General features: G+C 35.4%; 2 protein-coding genes and 1 pseudogene across 6 annotated transcripts; 1 reads left to right on the forward strand and 2 right to left on the reverse strand.

Annotated features, from left to right (window-relative positions):
* The first annotated feature begins 602 nt into the window (after positions 1 to 602).
* LOC140958898 (dihydroorotase, mitochondrial) lies at positions 603 to 8,990 on the forward strand. Of its 5 annotated transcripts, none has more exons than XM_073416485.1 (9): positions 603 to 773; positions 1,257 to 1,333; positions 1,656 to 1,801; positions 1,973 to 2,154; positions 2,999 to 3,135; positions 6,663 to 6,828; positions 6,935 to 7,051; positions 7,894 to 8,054; positions 8,623 to 8,990. In XM_073416485.1, exons 2-9 carry the CDS (start codon positions 1,304 to 1,306, stop codon positions 8,815 to 8,817), a joined length of 1,134 nt encoding a protein of 377 aa, XP_073272586.1. In that variant the 5' UTR covers positions 603 to 773; positions 1,257 to 1,303; the 3' UTR covers positions 8,818 to 8,990. The 5 variants fall into 5 exon arrangements, with proteins under 5 accessions (XP_073272586.1, XP_073272588.1, XP_073272585.1 ...); XM_073416486.1 differs by having other exon boundaries at positions 610 to 773; positions 1,212 to 1,333; XM_073416487.1 differs by lacking the exon at positions 1,257 to 1,333 and having other exon boundaries at positions 608 to 773.
* A 1,690-nt stretch (positions 8,991 to 10,680) lies between these two features.
* On the reverse strand, positions 10,681 to 12,156 carry LOC140960158 (UDP-glucuronate 4-epimerase 3-like; annotated as a pseudogene).
* A 1,892-nt stretch (positions 12,157 to 14,048) lies between these two features.
* LOC140958559 (transketolase, chloroplastic) lies at positions 14,049 to 17,762 on the reverse strand. The gene is made up of 7 exons (XM_073416047.1): positions 17,249 to 17,762; positions 16,764 to 16,854; positions 16,574 to 16,679; positions 16,218 to 16,500; positions 15,911 to 16,059; positions 15,669 to 15,822; positions 14,049 to 15,341 (listed from the first exon to the last, which is right to left on the reverse strand). Exons 1-7 carry the CDS (start codon positions 17,735 to 17,737, stop codon positions 14,382 to 14,384), a joined length of 2,232 nt encoding a protein of 743 aa, XP_073272148.1. The 5' UTR covers positions 17,738 to 17,762; the 3' UTR covers positions 14,049 to 14,381.
* Positions 17,763 to 18,153: the final 391 nt, after the last annotated feature.

Genomic DNA, 18,153 nt, shown 5'->3' on the forward strand with positions numbered 1-18,153 from the left:
CATTGCAATTATAACAAAAAAATCGATGTTTCAAGAATTTCAGAGTTGTCGGGCCTGATTTCAATGCTCTGTACCATTAAAAATTTTAAAAAAATTATGAGAACAAAAAATGATGTTTATCAATAAATATTAATTAAAAAAAAATCCATTTTGAATTATTTCTTACACTCCATATTTTTTTATTTATTGTCCCTACTTATAAATATGTCATCACTTAATTACTCCTTTTCTTTGTTATTCCTTTTTTATTATACTAAAATGGACTTTTATAATATGTATATAATCAATCCATTTGAGATTTATAACACAGACATTATTTCGTGTGCATGATAATGCATGCTTGATTTTTAATCTTTAACTTATCATGTGTTTAATGTGCATGATTAAGATTGTGATAGGTTCGTTTAGCCCGTAATGTATTCATTATTTTCATCTTATTGATGGTTATATAATTTTTTGAGATAGAATGGATGTTGTTTGATTAATTTAAATTTTTCTTTAATATGTTAAAATTTAAAATAATTATAGATCCAATAAAGTTAATAATATGTAAAACATAATTTTTAATTTGACTAATATTATAAATAATTTAATCATTATTGACCATGTCTTTGTTCTCACTATCTGACACCATGAAACCTGCTTTGAATCTTTGAAACCATCTCCGAAATTTTCCCATTTATCTTTTCAAGTTTTAAAGCATATTCATTTATTTTGTATCTCTTTCTATTGGCAAATTGAAGTTGCGATTTGGGAGTTTCTGTGATTTTCAGGTGTGATAATTTTTTGATATTTCTGAAGGTTTCGTATTCTGTTCGTTTATTTAGTTTTCCGGCAGTATCTTGAATTGTCACTTGCAACTTGTAAATTGTGGGCTTTGATTTTCTGTGGTTTGCACTGGCGGGGATTGCTATTTCTATTTGTCTCGCAGTCAGTCGATGAAATGCCTCAAAAAAGGGTAGCTCCTGTTATAGGCATAAAAAAATATTTATGTGCAAAAGATTTGAAAAATATTGTTGATTTATTAATCTTATTGAGGTTATACCAGTAAGCATCCGTCTGAGATCCGAGCCCCATGAAGGAATCATCCTATCCCTCAGCTAAGAGGAATAGATGGATGATATATTTGAATCTTGTTTTCTCAATGTAGATAGGACACATTCTTTTTACAGTTAGAGGAATTGGGGATGATATATATGTTAATCTTTCAGAGCCTGGTAACGTCTTCTTGTCCAAATTGTGTGTCCTTTTGGCAGATAGAGGCCTGTGTCACGAAGGATTTTGAAGCTGTTCTGTCCGTAGAATGCTGAGGACATCACTTTTGCCTTGCAAAGTATGCACTAAGTGTTGATTTATATGATTCATGTACGCTGTATATTTGTAGCCAAAACTTCTTTGTGATAAACCATTTGGATAGAGATCGAGGGGTTCTCTCGGGGTTGTCTGTTGCATTATTTTCTACTCTTGCGCAGACAAATTTCACGGCGGTGAACTGTTGATATATATTTTTTTTATGGAATTCTTTTATGATCATATGAAACTTGATAAAATTTCTACCGCTGGAAGCGCTCTCGAGCTTCAACTTGTTCCAGTGCTTTGTTCTTGATATTAGGTTTTGAACAATATTTTGCACACTCACATGTTCTTCCACCTAGTTATCATCCGTACCAATTGTAAGCAGTAGAGGACAAATCCATCTGAAAGCATCTATGACAAAAATGGAGCTATCAGTTACACGTCCTGATGATTGGCATCTTCATCTTCGTGATGGTGAACTTCTTGAAGCAGTTGTCTCTCACAGGTGAAATCAACTTAGTCGACTATATTTTTATTATTTTCACTTTATTTTTCTCTTACCTATGTTTTATTGTATGTAATTATTTTCAACTTATATTTTACTCTCTTATTTCTGAGTCCATTTCTTTTTCCCAATTAGCTTTACAACTTTTTCTTAACGTTATTACGCACGCAGTTCACATCATTTTGGGAGGGCCATAATCATGCCAAACTTGAAACCACCTATCACCACTACAGCAGCAGCTGTGGCCTATCACCATTCAATTTTGAAAGCTTTGCCAGAAAACAGTGACTTCACTCCCCTGATGACTCTTTACCTGACCGATACAACTTCTCCAAATGAGATCAAACTAGCGAGTAAGTTAGACAATAGATATATTTTTTAAAGCACACTCACACACAAACATGACCAAACACTCTCATGTTCTAGTAAGGACAAAACAGATAATTTTTTAAACGATTATTGTATAATAAAGTGATCCAACCATCTTTATAGCTATTTTATTTGTTATTTCGATTTGCAAGTCTTTGTTATAAAGGATGGTTAAGTTTAACATGTTTGTGACTTCTTCTTCACTTGCCATGAATGGAACTAAGGAGAGTTAAAGTGTGAACACTGTCATTTGATTTAAATTATGTTATTTGGTACTGTTAGATTTTGGTCTAAGTTTACTAGACTGAACGACAGGTCACCTTACGTTCACAGGGAACAATCAGAGAATGATTAACTTTTTGTTAATGCCAAACATGGGTAACTCCACCTTTAAGCAATCTATGGAAATTTACTTCCATTGGTGTACCATTATGCTTCTAGGATCTAGAAAGTGAGATACATTCAACAACCAATTCAAAGGCTTTTGCATGATTACCATTTTTGTTGGTGACAACATTTTGTGATAATGTGCTTGGAACTTAACTAGCACGTTTCATTTCCTTTATTTTTTTGTGAAGACAAACAAGTACAATAGTTACATTCATATGTGTGGTAAAATATATTCTTAATCTGAATCACAATACAACTCTACACTACATATACAAAACTTGTTTCTATATTGCATTCACAATCTAACCTTAATTAATAGACTAACCATAAGGAATAAATATCAATCAAATATTATGTCATTAATTATGATATTTTCTCGCCTTTTCTACATTTTGTATTTCATCTCAATGCATAATATACAAGCGGCTAATGTTGCAGGAGAGAGTGGGGTGGTAGTTGCAGTGAAATTGTATCCAGCTGGTGCTACCACAAATTCTCAAGATGGTGTAACAGATCTGTTTGGGAAATGTTTTCCTGTACTTGAAGAAATGGTTCGGCACAATATGCCTTTGCTGGTGAGGCACTCTGTTTTTGCAAGAATCATGCTTAAGTTGTCATGCGTTTTAGTTCAGCATTCTGTTTTCACTTTTTTCTTATTGTTGGAAATCTATTTGATATGAACGTTTTCTTTTCGTAGGTTATAGGTATGGCAGTTATCTTTTAGAAGCTAAACTACCCCACCAGTACTGATGATGTAATTTTAATAGTTCTAATGGGAAAACTTTTGAAACTATACTTACAGTTGTTTCCTATCACTTTCACCAACTTCGTATGACCACCATAGCTTGTTGTGATTAAGATTGTTGAGTTTCGTATTGTGTAACTAAAGTTTATGCATTCTAAACCAAGTCCTCTAACTGTTTCACCTTGGGCTGAAGTTCTGGGAAAGCGAAAGCCAAACAGCTAAGAAGGTAGAACCTTCTTGTCCTACAGTACAGAATTAGCAATTTAGGAATGATAAAAATGAATGAATTGTGGCATATGAAGAACGCAGATCTCCTTGTTTGCTTTGGGATTGTTTATCTAAGAAGTTTAAAACTTGTACTGCACACTTTATTCGGTGAAATTCGAAGATTATATTCCAAGTACACCTTGTATAAAATTGCGCTGAAAATGCATGTAGCAAAATCCTTGAATCCAAACGCAGATGGCCAAAAACACGTTACATCAAAAGTAGTGAAAATTTGATTTCAAAATCTCTGAATTATGTTGCTCTAAGTCACATAAGTCTTTGACAGACGAACTTTTTTTCGAGCTAATGGCTTCCGGACCACCTATGAAAATCTTAATTGCCACAAAATCCCGTATGAAAAATTAATAGACTAATATGTCCTTGAACTTTTTAAACTTTCACTCATGTGCCCCAGACTCAATTAATTTTTTTTAATTATCAAATGAATTTTATACTCTTAATATAAAATTACAATAAGTTGTCGTTTTCCAAGTCATTCTTGTACAAATACCAGTTTGACTTGAGAGAGCAAATGAGGAGATTTTTCGTGGAAACCCTAATCACGAACCAGGATGCAGTGTTGAAGAGAAATCGTAATTTGAGGCTAAATGTTGATTAGGTAAAACTTTTATTTCAATTTGTTTAAATAGTATGGATCTATCGATTGATTTCACTGTGTGGTATAGAGGCGGATTTGACCGAGAATTGTTTATGTTGGTGGGATTAAATGTGGGTTTAATAAGGTGAACTTTGACAGGTTTAACTTTACAGATTTATTTTATCTCTTCAACCTCAGTGGTGGTAATAGAGTCGATGTTCAATTTTATTATAAGATTCTTGGAATAGTAATAAAACATGGTCTTGTAAGTATTTCAGGAGATAAAGATGTTGCATATATGTATCCATATTATAAAGACTCATACTTAGTTACTATTTTGCAAATTCCTGAGATGGCTTCCAATTCGAAAGACAACATTGTAAGTGCTGAAGAGTTTTTAAGTTTTGGACTTGTAGGTTATATTAATACATTCAAGAAATTCCATCTGTTGACATTGATCCTGATAACATTAAGCATGTTTCCCCTAATCCTGATAATTTTGAGGAAGCTTCAATGAACCTGCCATTGTTGAACATGATTCCTCTTATCATAATTTTGGAATATTTTCTTGTTTTGATACCTTTTTTTCTTTTTTTTTTTAAATTTTGAACCAAATCAACCCTTTTCGGCTGAGAATGATCTTTAGCATACTGAAAATGTTGGTCCTAAAGTTGATGATCCATTTCATGAATTTGCTCTTGAAGTTAATCATTTGTCAACTGAAAATGCTTCACATGAACAACAGTTTGATTCTGGTCTATTTTGTAGGACATCAAGGAAGTGGTTAGTGATTTTAGTGAATTGGATGATTAATATGACGAAAACTATGCTATGACATCTGAAAACACAGAATCTAGTGATGATTCATTAGAAGCACCATTTGGAATTTTAAAGAATGTTGTTTAGAGTGATAATGATAATATTTTTGATGAAAGTGTAAGTGTTGGAGGGAAGGGTCAAGGAAAAGTAAATTAAGAAAAACAATAAAAGAAAGAGAAATGTTGGTGAAAAAAGAAAGGTCGACGAAAGTGCTACTGAATTTTATACCACCAGAAACTTGGAATTTTTCATATCCTGCCCTTCTTATGAATAGTATGTCTGGAGCCCTCATCGTCCGAACCATCAAGGCATCAAATTCAATATCACTTTCATCTACCTTTATATTTTTCTTTGCACCCACTTTCCTCTTTCTTTTATTGTTTTTTCTGAATTTACTTTTCTTTTAACACTTCCCTCAAATACTTACATTTTCAGCAAACATATCATCATCATCACTCCAAAGAACATGCTCTAAAATTCATATGGTGCTTCTGATAATCATTACTAGATTCAGTGTTCAGATGTCATAGCGTAGTTTTCATCTAATTAATCATCAAATTAACTAAAATCACTAACCACTTTCTCAATGTCAATACAAATAGATCAAAATTAGGTGGTTGTTCATTAAAAGCATTTTTTGTTGACAACGAATTAACTTCAGGAGCAGATTCTTGAAATTGATCGCATGCAAAGGATCATTCTAAGTAGAAAAGGGTAATTTGGTTCAAATTTAAAAAAAAAAACAGGATTATAACAAGAAAATTTCTCAAAATTATGATAAAGACGAATCATGCTTAGCATGGGAGATTTAAGTTTATTTTCAGATAAAGCTTGCTCAAAAATATCAAGATTAGGGAAAGATTGGTCAAAACTATCAGGATCAGAGGAAGCATGTTCGATGTTATTAGGATCAATGTCAACAAGTGGAATTTCTTGAGACTATTCAATATAAGCTATAAGTTCAGAACTTGAAAACTCTTCAACACTTACATTGATACCTTCCGAATCTTAAATCATATCAGGAATTGGCATTGTCTTCTCAATCCAAATAGTAACTAAATATGTGTTCTTATAATATGTACACATATCTGCAACATCCTTATGTCCTGAAATGATTATTACCACCACAGATGCGGTAGAAAGAATATAAATCTGTAAATTAAACCTGTCAAAGTTCACCTTTGTAAACTCATGTTTAATCTCACCAACATAAACAATTTTCGGATGTGTAACAGTGTAGGTTTGTATCTGACTTCAAACATGTCGCCATACTATACATCGAAATCGATCGATAAATCTATATTATTTAAAAAAATATAAGTTTTACCTAATCGTTACTTCGACTCAGATTTCGATTTATGTTCAACACTACATCTTATGGTTCGCGATTAGTGTTTTCGTGAAAAATCTCCTCATTCGCTCTCAAGTCGGGGTGGTGTTTGTGCAAGAATGATCCGGAAAACGACAACTTATTGCTATTTTATATTTAGGGTATAAAAGTCATTCCATAATTAAAAATATTGTCACTTAAGTTTGGGGCCTGAGGCAAAGTTCAAGTACATATTACCCTATTAATTTTTCATAGGGGTTTTATGACAATTAAGATTTTGATTTTAAGAGGGAGTCTGGATGCTATTAGCCTTTTTTTTATACACACAAAATACTATTTGCAGGTACATGGAGAGGTAACAAGTCCTGACGTTGATGTGTTTGATCGTGAAAAGGTGTTCATTGACACGGTTCTTAGCCCCTTAATTCAAAAACTTCCAAAACTGAAGGTTGTGATGGAGCATATAACCACTTTAGATGCTGTAAAATTTGTCGAGTCTTGTGATGAAGGTGAGTCATGTTCATTTGCAACTTCAAAAAATATTCATAATCTTCGGCAAAAATAGAAGATATGTCTCCTTCCAAGTTATGGTCTAATTTCAGAACTATTTTTTAGGATTTGTTGCAGCAACTGTCACACCACAACATCTTGTTCTTAACAGGAATTCCCTTTTTCAAGGAGGATTACAACCTCATAATTACTGCCTTCCTGTACTGAAGAGAGAGATACACAGTATGTTCTGAACCATATAAGGGTGAACGGTCATTGTCGTTTGCGTCCCTCTTGTTCATGATGTATTTGCATTCCCTAATGGTTTTCAAAATGCTTATGCTCCTTGATTTGAACAATAAGTAAATCATGTGTAGCCTTATTACTTTCCTTTTTGGTGCGTGCTTATTTCTGTCTGGGCTGCATTATCAGATTTATACTTTGTGATGTGTAATTTTTTTTTTCTTTTCTGTTAACAACCTGATTTGGCCAAATATATCAATTTTTGTTTTGTGCAGCAAATTCAGTTGATTACTTTACCTGCTCTTGTTTGACAGTTTTTCACAACTTTTCAAAAAAACATTTTTATCCTGGAAAACATTTTTAACTTGTTAGTCTTGGAAGAATTGACTCATTTTGTTATTTGATCACAAGAACAAACTCATTCAAACAATCGAAGGCTTGTGATCCTAGCGTTTCTTGATGCTTTATCCATCATCGTCAAAACATTTTAGAAGACCTTGGATTCACCAATTTGAAGTTGTTGGAAAAATTTATTTAAAATTTTAAGTTATTTTTAAACCCTTTAGTTGAAGAAAGGTAGCTATTTTGAAAAGGCAAAAGCATTTAACATCTTTGCATTTTAAGTTCAAATTTTGCTGTAGCTGCTTTAGGATATGATTTTTAATGGTTCATGATGAAGGTTCAAAATGTAGGAATTCTAGTGGTGTATACACATTGGTACATTATAAAATCAGACTGGTATATATGTGTATATATATGCTTTAAGTGTTGCTTCCATTCTATGATGCAGGATTGTTTTCTAAACTCAACTTTAAGTGCTTAATATTTTGTTCCTTTTGTAGGACAGGCAATTGTATCAGCTGTCACCAGTGGCTGTAAAAGATTTTTTCTTGGAACCGATAGCGCGCCACACGAAAAAAGGAAAAAGGAGTGTTCATGTGGATGTGCAGGAATATACAATGCTCCTGTGGCCTTATCAGTATATGCAAAGGTTTTCGAAGAGGTATATTTTTGTGTTACTTTCCATTTTTGTCCTATAAGGATTATATACCCAATACATTTGATCATTTTGAAAGGAATTGTCAACTCTTGACCGTTACTTTTTTTCCCAATTTTATCAAGTTTATCCTTTCCCTCATCATCGGCCAAATGTTAAAAAATAAAGTTGCAATGTGGGAGTTTGAATGCGGTGGAGATTTGTTCAAAATTATGGGATAAATGTTATCTGAAGCACCCAGATTGAATTTGGAAAAGTATCAAGTTTTTTTATTTGGAAATTTGAATGGGCCTAGTTGGGTTTTAGACTCTTCACATTTATATCATGTGACTCAATTCCATCTAAATTAGCATCAATGATCAACCAAGTGACAGTTCCAGGGCAAAATAGATTAAACGTGTTGGCAAGGCAATATTGTTTTGGAACAGAAACTGAAGTACCATAAGTAGAAGACTAAAATTACAACTCTCTTGCATCTATGTTCTAGAATAAAAGAAATACTTTGTAATGGAATTTATATTTAGAGTTACTAAGTTGACTTTAACTAAGTATCACAGAGTGAGTTGTAATGCAGGCTGACGCATTGGACAAGTTAGAAGCATTCACAAGCTTCAACGGACCAGACTTCTATGGTCTTCCCAGAAACACATCAAAGATTAAATTGATCAAGAAACCATGGAAGGTACCTGAATCATTTTCTTTTGCATGGGGCGACATTGTTCCAATGTTTGCTGGTGAAACACTTGACTGGTCACCATCTCTTGATTGAATCAATTTTCGAGTCATGTTATTTCTATTTTTCATCTCATCTGCTGTGTCGCCAAAATTGTATGGTGCGTTAAACATTTTGCATAAGCCAACTCAAGTTCACCATTGGATCGATTGACGATATGTTCTGTGTTGCGAAGAAATCTTGTTATTAAAACAGCCTGGTTTTATTTATGGCGGCTTATCCAAATGAGGTATTTGAATGGCTAAATTAATGGCGGAGACCATTCAAGATTTCCCTTCGGTACTTGCTGGCATATCACCGAAAAATCGAGGTGTGATACATTACGCTGAAATGATAGAATTTCACGTGTTTTAGCTGGTGTTTTTAGCTTGATACTGTAAATTTTAGAGATTGTGTCGGAATTAAAGAAATAAAGATGAGGTATCTCAGGATTTCCTCTGCGTCTATTTTCTTTGTCGCATGGAAAACGAATATATAAAGCTCAATAGGTTATGGTTTTATTGGATCGAAGACTGGAAGGACTTGTATTATTGTAATAACAGGCAAAGGGTGCAAAATGCCAATAACATAATATTTGAAGTTGCTATGTACCAGAAATTAGAATTTTGTTTTCTTAAAAATAAAATATAGAATTTTTTTCAAGGATGGAAATTTTAATTTTCCAAGGTATACAATAATAAATTTAAAATGTTAAATTATATTTACTCTTTAGTTTAAAATTTTTTTTATATTTTTAATACAATTATTTGATGAGTTGTGTTTCAAAAAAGTCAAAATTTTAAACATCTTTATCGTGTTTTATATTATAAATAACAACTTGATCCGAATTTATAAGCGAGAAATTAATAATTAATTAAACAAGTAGTCCTCAAAGCACATGCAACTTACTGCTTCTGTGCTGGTCATATTGACAGATGAATCGGGTCAATACTTGGATCAAATTTAAATTTTTAAGAAATAAACTCTATATATCCAGAATATGCATAGTATGTACTCTATAGTATATCATATTCTTCATCAAATAGAAGTTATTTTTAATTAAAAAAAATAAAGTTTTATCACATGTCCCTTGATTCTACTTTTTATCTTTTTTTCCCATTTTCGATATCTAGTTTAATAAATGGGTAGATATCTTGTGAAACGATTTCGTAGATTTTCATTCTTGAGATGGGTCACTACCGTCCATATTTACAATAGAAGTAATATTTTTTTTCCATTAAAAGCATATGAGTTCATCTAAGGTTAATAAGGTATTAATATATACTCTATTGTGGGCCTTTAATATGTCAAGCCCATTAATTTACAAGTGGGAATAATCTATTGACTTTAAAAATGGGTCCAGTGACTATAATGATTTCATCTAATAACCAACATTTCTAAATTTTCTCTTATTTTTAGTAACGCCTAACAACGGCAAGGCGAACGATGTCTAGTCAGCCTAGATGTTAGTCTAACGATCTAACGACTTACTAACGTTTAACGAATTTTAGAACTTTGATTGTCAGTCGAACTTATTTATAGAAAGATTTCTTATTTTACTTCTTAAACTTTATGTTTGTCTCTTACATAGATAACTTTGTAGATTTTCTGTATTGATATACGAAGTTATGAATTGAAAATTATAAATACTACAACGAAATCATGCAGTATATTATTGTATGGAGGTAATCATCGTGTTTCAGTTTAAATCTATTAAGATAGACTTTGTTATATGTAAGTTTTAATAATTTTAAATTACTTAAATTACAGAAAATGGACTTCAAGTTATTGGTGCACCTACAATACAGCACCTTAACTTGAAATAAGCTGGTGCAAATCGGTCAGTAAGAAAAATTAATGCGGTAATTGACCAAAGAAATTGCCAATAAAATTGAGAAACAGATACAAAGTTGTATCCATCAAAAGAATGGATTTTAAGGTCATTCAAATTTTCTGCATAACAATCATTATAGGAAAACTTGTGTGCTGTGTTATGTGAATCAAATTCCGACAGCCATACTTATCCATTCATCAGCAAATTGCACTATCACTAGTGAATTCTACGAAGATTAAACTACAAAATTGTCCTTGAGAGAAAAGAATCAATTAGTCCTTAAATGAAGAGCAGAACATGAACCAACCAACGTCCACCCGTCACGAAAAGTTCCTCACAGGGTCAGGAACTTCCTCAGATGACACCATCATGATATGACGAAATGGATTGGCTGGGAAACAGATATGGGTATGTTGACAAACAAATAGAAGAATCAAACAAGGATAATATGATCCTATGGCAGAAATGAACAAAAAAGGTATCACCGTGCACTCTTCTCCCCCATACTTTAGTAATACCATCGGGTGAATTTCTTCAACCCTGTTTGAAGGTTTGTCGAAGGGTTATAGCCGAGCTCCCTCTGAGCCAAGCTTATGTTAGCATGTGTAAATTGCACATCCCCATTCCTTGGTAACTTCAACACCAACCTCTCTGCCTCCACCTTGAGCAATCTCTCCAAAATGGTCACAAGCTATGCAACGGGCAAAGGAGATGTGTTCCCCAGATCGAAAAGCCAGGCCTCCTTTTTCTTGCCACCACTACCAGTACTCTTCTCGGAAGTATCCAATGCAGCCAGACAACCCTTTACAAATCATCTATGTAAGTAAAGTCCCTAGCCACTGTGCCATGGTCAGCAGCCTCAAAGATGAGAATTGACTTTTCCCCTTCAGAATATCCCTACTAAAAAAAAAAGTATGCCATATCTGGCTACCCTGAGGTCCATAATAAAGAACCTCAATCTGGTGAACGATAGCCCATGTATATGGTTATAAGTATGTGCAATCTCCTCACCGGCCTTCGTGGTCGCAGCATAGAGACTAGCATGCTATCCTTCTCCGACAAGGGCACTTTAGTATTCAATCCATAGACAGAAGTACTTGACGCCCACACGATTGCAGGCTGAGGATTGGCACTCTTGCAAACCTCAAGCAAGCTAACAAGGCCGGCAATGTTGCCATGCACATAGGAGCTGTGATTCTCCATTGCATACCCAACACCGGCCTGCGCTGCCAAATGCATAACATGCGTGAAGGTCACAAGTTCGAAAAGCTTCTTCAACAAGGAAACATCATTGATATCCTCCACAATGTACACCCCATTGCGCTCCAAGTTAATGTATGAGCAATAACTAAATTTCATTAAGCTATACTATCAAGATAATGTCCGGAAAGGTGACTGTTAAATACTAACAGATGAATAATAGCAGACACTAAATCATAACATGAGGGACCATTTTGGTACAAGATAAACAAAACCCCCTAACTACATGACTAAAATGAGTATTAACCCTTTTTAAGTATATGTGTATTTTTTTAAATACATATTTTCATGGTTGACATAATTTCCAGAGGAATAATAACAAATTTAAAATATACAAAATAGTTGAGTGATGTATTTTGATGATAGTAACTCGCAAGTAGTTAACTTTCATTAAGTTTGATGTTATTTGTCTGTTGTATTATATTTTTCTTATTACTCTTGTGATAGTTTTGGAATGTGCAAATTAGCAATGTAGGGTATTGGTTGTTGCACATATAAGAGTTTACACAATCAATTTTGTCAAAAAAATTGCCCTGCTTAAAATTTGAAAATATAGTTGATTTTCTACAATGATATCAATACATATAGGTGAGCTTTGAGCTACTATTATTAGTATTCCTGATTTGGAAATGATATTTTCAATGTTTAGTTTTAAATACATGGTAGAAAGCCAAATCTTATTTAATTACTACAAGTTAGTTCACGAAATAAAAAGAAAGCAGATGCTCCCGTCGATGATGAAGCGATACGTGTTGAGGATCACAACATAACATTCCATTTCAGATAGGTGTGGTTCATTTTTATCTATTGAAGTGCAGAAACACTCGTCTCTACTCAAGGGATTAAGTGAGTGTTCGAATGAACTTATTTTAAGTGATATCAAGCTTCTAGTTAATGAAATATTTGGAAATTGTATGTAGAAGGTGGAAATTGCCAAATAGTGTTTGGGCTAGACCACATTGATGTAAGATGATATTTGTTAGCCTAAGGAAGATTAGAGTTTGATTATTTCCAATCAAAGATATTTCAAGATATATAACGTTTAGAAAGAGTTGATGATGTATAACTCATCTAACACTAAGGTTATGTTTAAACAGATATCTTGAGTTCGAGAACTAAATATAAAAATCTCTTCTATTTTTTCTCACATTACTTTTAAAATTTTGATATGTAATGCACGATAAATAAATAGTGTAAATCACTTTATATTGTAAAAAATTTTTATTTAAACAAGTGTTGGATGCAAATTACTCATCAATTGACATACCCCACATCTTATGTTTATAACTTTTAAAAAAAAAGTGTGTAAAATATATGGGACTAATCCCACTGCTTTCTTCATGTTGCTCCAGGAATGTAGATAGCTTCCTGTGTAGTATGGGCAAGTCATGTTCTTTGGATCCCCAGGACATGAACTAAGCTCTCGTAAAAATACGAAAGACTCGTATGATATAATGATATTAGAGCGTACTATGACGAGGAAATATGCAGAATTATACTTCTCATTCCATGTTGATCATTTACCTCTTGGTGGCTGTTTAGAATTTTTTTTCATAAGAAGGAGCAGCTATCAACATTTATGAAGAAGGGTCCAATTCTTGTGTGTGAAACTGAAGTAAATACAATTTTAAATTTTTGGCAAATTGGCAACCTAATAAGTTAAAAAGAAGAAAGTGAAGTAAAAAACTTTAATACGAAGTAGGGGTGGGAGTGCTTATCCTCACGTGATAGCCATAAACACTTAGCAACCACACAATAGTTGGTGTTGGATTGATAGACCCGACGTTGCGTTACTCAGAATGGAAGGCCCTCAAAATTTTATGATCAGATTAGGATTGGCCTCGAATGAATCAAGTGGCTTCCATTCACAATCCAATCCCTTTCACTCCAAATTCAAGAGAACAAACGACGACCCTTTTCTCAGCCACTTGACTCCTACCCGTTCACGATGAGTTATATCCGCTCATCGGAATCGGGTATATTATTTTTTTGGTCCATATGTTCGTGTGAGCATATTTCTCACTTATATATTGTTGGTTATGCTTTGAGAACGGTGTTGTAGTCTTCTCCTCGAGGTTTCCCATTCATGGGTACATTCCTCAGCCAAAATCTTGAGACTTGACGAGGTTATTCGAGAGTTGGCTAAGAGTTACTCGAAAACCCATCATAAAAAGTAATATAGCGACTTGAGAAGTGGGAAGAAATACATTCTTATTACCTTTTCAACCATGTAAAAATGTAGCATGGAACAGTTTTAATCAATCAAAAATACATCGAGTTACAAAATCAAGACAAGGTTTCAATTGCACAGATTCAGAAGAATTCATGTACCTATTAGTTTGCGCAATCCACTGCCCAAATTCTAAAACAACAGGAATTTTTTCGTTCTTTATTAGGAAATCTCTTGCAGCATACTGCGAAACCGGTATCTTGTTCATGAGTTTCAACTTAATTTTACCTACCCAGAATCCAAAAAGCAAGTTTTTTCGAGGAAAAAGATATCCGACAAAGAATTGAACACAAAAGCCTAGCAGAGTTCTTTAGCGGCAGCTACGACAGCTTCTGCTGTAATGCCAAATTCCTTGTATATTTTGCCTGCAGGCGCACTAGCTCCAAATCTGTCGATTCCAATAGCCTTCCCTTTAGACCCAACAATCTTTTGCCAGCCAAACGTCGTTCCAGCTTCGATGCTTACTCTAGCAGATACAGAAGCTGGCAAAACACTCTCTTTATAATCGTCGGACTGCTCAGCGAAAAGCTCCCAAGAAACAAAGGAGACAACTCTAACTGTCTTGCCTTCCTTTCTGAGTTCATCAGCCGCCTTCGCTGCAATCTCCAACTCAGAACCAGTTCCAATCAAAATGACATCAGGCTTATTACCAGATGAATTGTCTGATATTGTATAACCTCCTTTTGTTACACCATCAATGGAGGTTCCAGGAAGGTTGGGCAGCTTTTGTCGAGAAAGAGCAAGAATGGATGGTCTCTTCCTGTTGAGGACTGCTACCTTGTACGACCCAGCTGTCTCGTTGCCATCAGCTGGACGGAGCATTAATATGTTTGGCATTGCCCGGAAACTTGCCAAATGCTCGATAGGCTGATGAGTCGGCCCATCTTCTCCGAGCCCAATTGAGTCGTGGGTCATGACATAGATCACTCCAGCTTCACACAAAGCTGATATTCTCATAGCAGCTCTCATGTAATCAGTGAACACAAAGAACGTTGCGCAATAGGGAATTAAGCCAGGGCTGTGAAGGGCAATTCCGTTGCATATGGCTCCCATACCATGTTCCCGAACACCAAACCTTACATTTCGCTCTTCGGGTGTACTTTTTTGGAAGTCACCAAACATTTTCAGAATGGTCATGTTAGATGAGGCGAGGTCAGCACTGCCGCCAAGAAGACCGGGAAGGACCTTAGCAAGAGCATTAAGGTTTTGCTGTGAGAGATTTCTGGTAGCATCACCAGGGGTCTCGGGAGTGTATGTCTGAAGTAAAAAAAAATGGTAGAGAAGTCAGAAACATATATGAGGATGTTTAAACTAGGCAAGCATTTGACTCGGACAAAAAAATTGACCTCGCCATTTAACAAAGGATAAAGTCTGATAATTCATTATGTTTTACCCTTTGCCCGTTGTTCAATGTTTAGGTTAGAACTATGACAGAATCTTGGAGATTTTTCTGGAATGAATAATTTGACATTGATATCTCGTATTTTAAGAATTGCTCCGTGAAGCTATCTACATATTAATCAGTTTAAATGAAATTTCACAACATTTCAACATGATATCATTATAAGGCAAAAATCAACTCACAGGAAGTGCCTTCTCCCAACCAGCTGGTAGTTCACCAGTGATGATGGATTTCAGCTCAGCAGCTTCTTCCGGATATTTCTTCTCGTATTCCGCAAACTTGGCATTCCATTGAGCTTCAAGGGCAGCACCATCAGGACCATGTCGGCTCCAGTGTCTGCAAGAAAGAGCGTTCACTGCACATTAAAATATTTCAAAGATAACTGTCATCACCTTTAGTCCAATCAAAAAACTGGCATCCTTACTTCTTCACATCATCGGGCACGTGGAATGGCTCGTAAGGCCATCCAAGGTTCTTTCTAGTTGCTTCAACTTCCTTGGCACCCAATGCACTTCCGTGCACACTATATGAGTTGGCCTTGTTGGGGGATCCAAACCCAATGGTTGTCGTAACCTTCCAAATAATAAACAACATAAAATCAAACACAGTTGTCCATAGAGGCTAATGCTTATTTCACTATGCTTGCAGTTAATATGACAAGAGAAGTAAAGCAGAAGAATTCGATTCCATCTCCTCAACGTTTTCAAATCAACCAAATGCAAATGTCTGACCTTGATCATGGTGGGCTTGTCTTTTACAGCCTTTGCCTCCTTTATGGCAGCACGAATTTCATCGTATCCTGTGTTACCATTCTTCACCCATATTACATGCCAGCCAAGGGATTCAAAACGGGTGTCAACTGTCTCGGTAAAAGCAATTTCTGTGTCACCATCAATAGAGATGTGGTTGTCGTCATAGAAAGCAATCAGTTTCCCCAGTCCCCAATGCCCAGCAAGAGAGCAAGCTTCATTCGAAATACCCTCCATTTGACAACCATCACCCACAATAACATATCTGTGAAAAAGTAAAATAAAGTCATACACGACAAAATCAAAATCTAACTTGACAAGCAAGTATGATATCTCACGTGTAGTGGTCAACGATCTCGCTATCAGGTTTGTTATAACGGGCTGCCAGGTGCTTCTCTGCGAGTGCCAAGCCAACAGCATTGGCAATACCTTGACCAAGAGGGCCTAGACAAAAGTAAATGAGGAAATTGACAAATCTTGATTCAACAATACAAGCACATGAATTAAAAGTTTGGATAAAAATCATACCAGTGGTGACTTCGATACCAGGTGTCTCAAAGTTCTCGGGATGACCTGGTGTTCTGCTGCCCCATTGACGGAAACTCTTCAAATCCTCTTCCTGTCAGCGAAGGATTTATAACTATCATTAGCTCACCAAAATTAGTAAGGTACCAAGGAATACTTAAAATCATAGAACTATTTCAACGCAGAAATATTGAAGTCAATTACTTTCACAATTCCCATAATTCAGCTGAAAAACTGATCAAAATTGCTAACATACCCACCCCCAAAATATCACGAAAACCCAATCTTCGATCAAGATAAAGAAATTCCCAGATTCTCGAACCAAAACTTCGAATGAGCAAAAACCAACATAAAAAATACAGCACACTCCACTCAGATCTACCAGATTCACAACACCACAATCTTTATTGTAACACGATGATGCATGAATAAGAACATATTAAAAGTCGACAAGAAAATTAGCAGTACGTTAACATCAAAGCTACAACCTTTACAGCATCGTATCCCGCAAGGTGCAGAAGCGCATACTGAAGCATACATCCATGTCCGGCGGAGAGCACAAAGCGGTCGCGATTAAACCAATAAGGGTTCTTGGGGTTGTACCTCATCACTTCATCGTACAGCACATGACCCATCGGAGCACAACCCATGGGAAGACCCGGGTGCCCAGAATTAGCCTTCTCCACTGCATCAATCGCCAAGAAACGGATCGTGTTGACCGATTTGTCAACTAGAGCAGTTTCTGTGGTCTTCTCAAGAGTTTCAACGGCCGCTGAGGCGGTGATTGGAAGGCGGTTGAGGGCGGGTGTCCGGCGGCGGGTGGGGGTGGAGAAGGAGGTGGTGGTGGTGGATTTGAGGCCGGAGAAAGAAGGGAGGGAGATGGAACCAGAGACTGTGGGGGCGGCGGAGCCATGGCGGGGGATGGCGGAGCGGGAGAGTATGGCTTGGGATAGAGTGAGGGAGGATGAAGAAGCCATGGCTCTGATGTGCTTTGGGGATTGGTGATGGGAATATGGGGAGCATTTAAAGAAAATATTTGAGGGAGGCTTTTTTATTTTATTATATAATACAATATTATATAAATAATTAAGTTTCATAATTTAATTATATTTGAAATTATTGACATTATTTTATATGAAATAGAAGTTTTATTAGTTTTTTTTTGGAAATATAAATGTGAGGCCCGGGGCCGAAGAGGGCGGGGGTGATCGTCGGTGCCATGAGCTTGCACGGACAATGAGTGGCTCCTGACAGGCTTCTAGGCGGAGGGAACATGAATGAACTGATCTTACACTAGAAGGAGGGAGATTTCGAAACTGTTCAATCTAATGGACTGTACAGTTGAAGAGTGCTTAAAAGATTTGATATGTGTAACTCATACCAATAAGATGTA

This window comes from Primulina huaijiensis, chromosome 15, assembly GCF_012295235.1.
Source record: "Primulina huaijiensis isolate GDHJ02 chromosome 15, ASM1229523v2, whole genome shotgun sequence".
NCBI lineage: Eukaryota > Viridiplantae > Streptophyta > Magnoliopsida > Lamiales > Gesneriaceae > Primulina > Primulina huaijiensis.

Coding starts and splice junctions, on each gene's coding strand:
- LOC140958898 (XM_073416485.1), top strand. CDS start 1,304: ATGCTGAGGACATCACTTTTGCCTTGCAAA. Junction 6,829..6,934: donor TGTCGAGTCTTGTGATGAAG/GTGAGTCATGTT, acceptor ACTATTTTTTAG/GATTTGTTGCAGCAACTGTC. Junction 7,052..7,893: donor ACTGAAGAGAGAGATACACA/GTATGTTCTGAA, acceptor TTCCTTTTGTAG/GACAGGCAATTGTATCAGCT.
- LOC140958559 (XM_073416047.1), bottom strand. CDS start 17,737: ATGGCTTCTTCATCCTCCCTCACTCTATCCCAAGCCATACTCTCCCGC. Junction 16,680..16,763: donor TGGTATCGAAGTCACCACTG/GTATGATTTTTA, acceptor ACTTTTGTCTAG/GCCCTCTTGGTCAAGGTATT. Junction 16,060..16,217: donor ACAAGCCCACCATGATCAAG/GTCAGACATTTG, acceptor ATTATTTGGAAG/GTTACGACAACCATTGGGTT.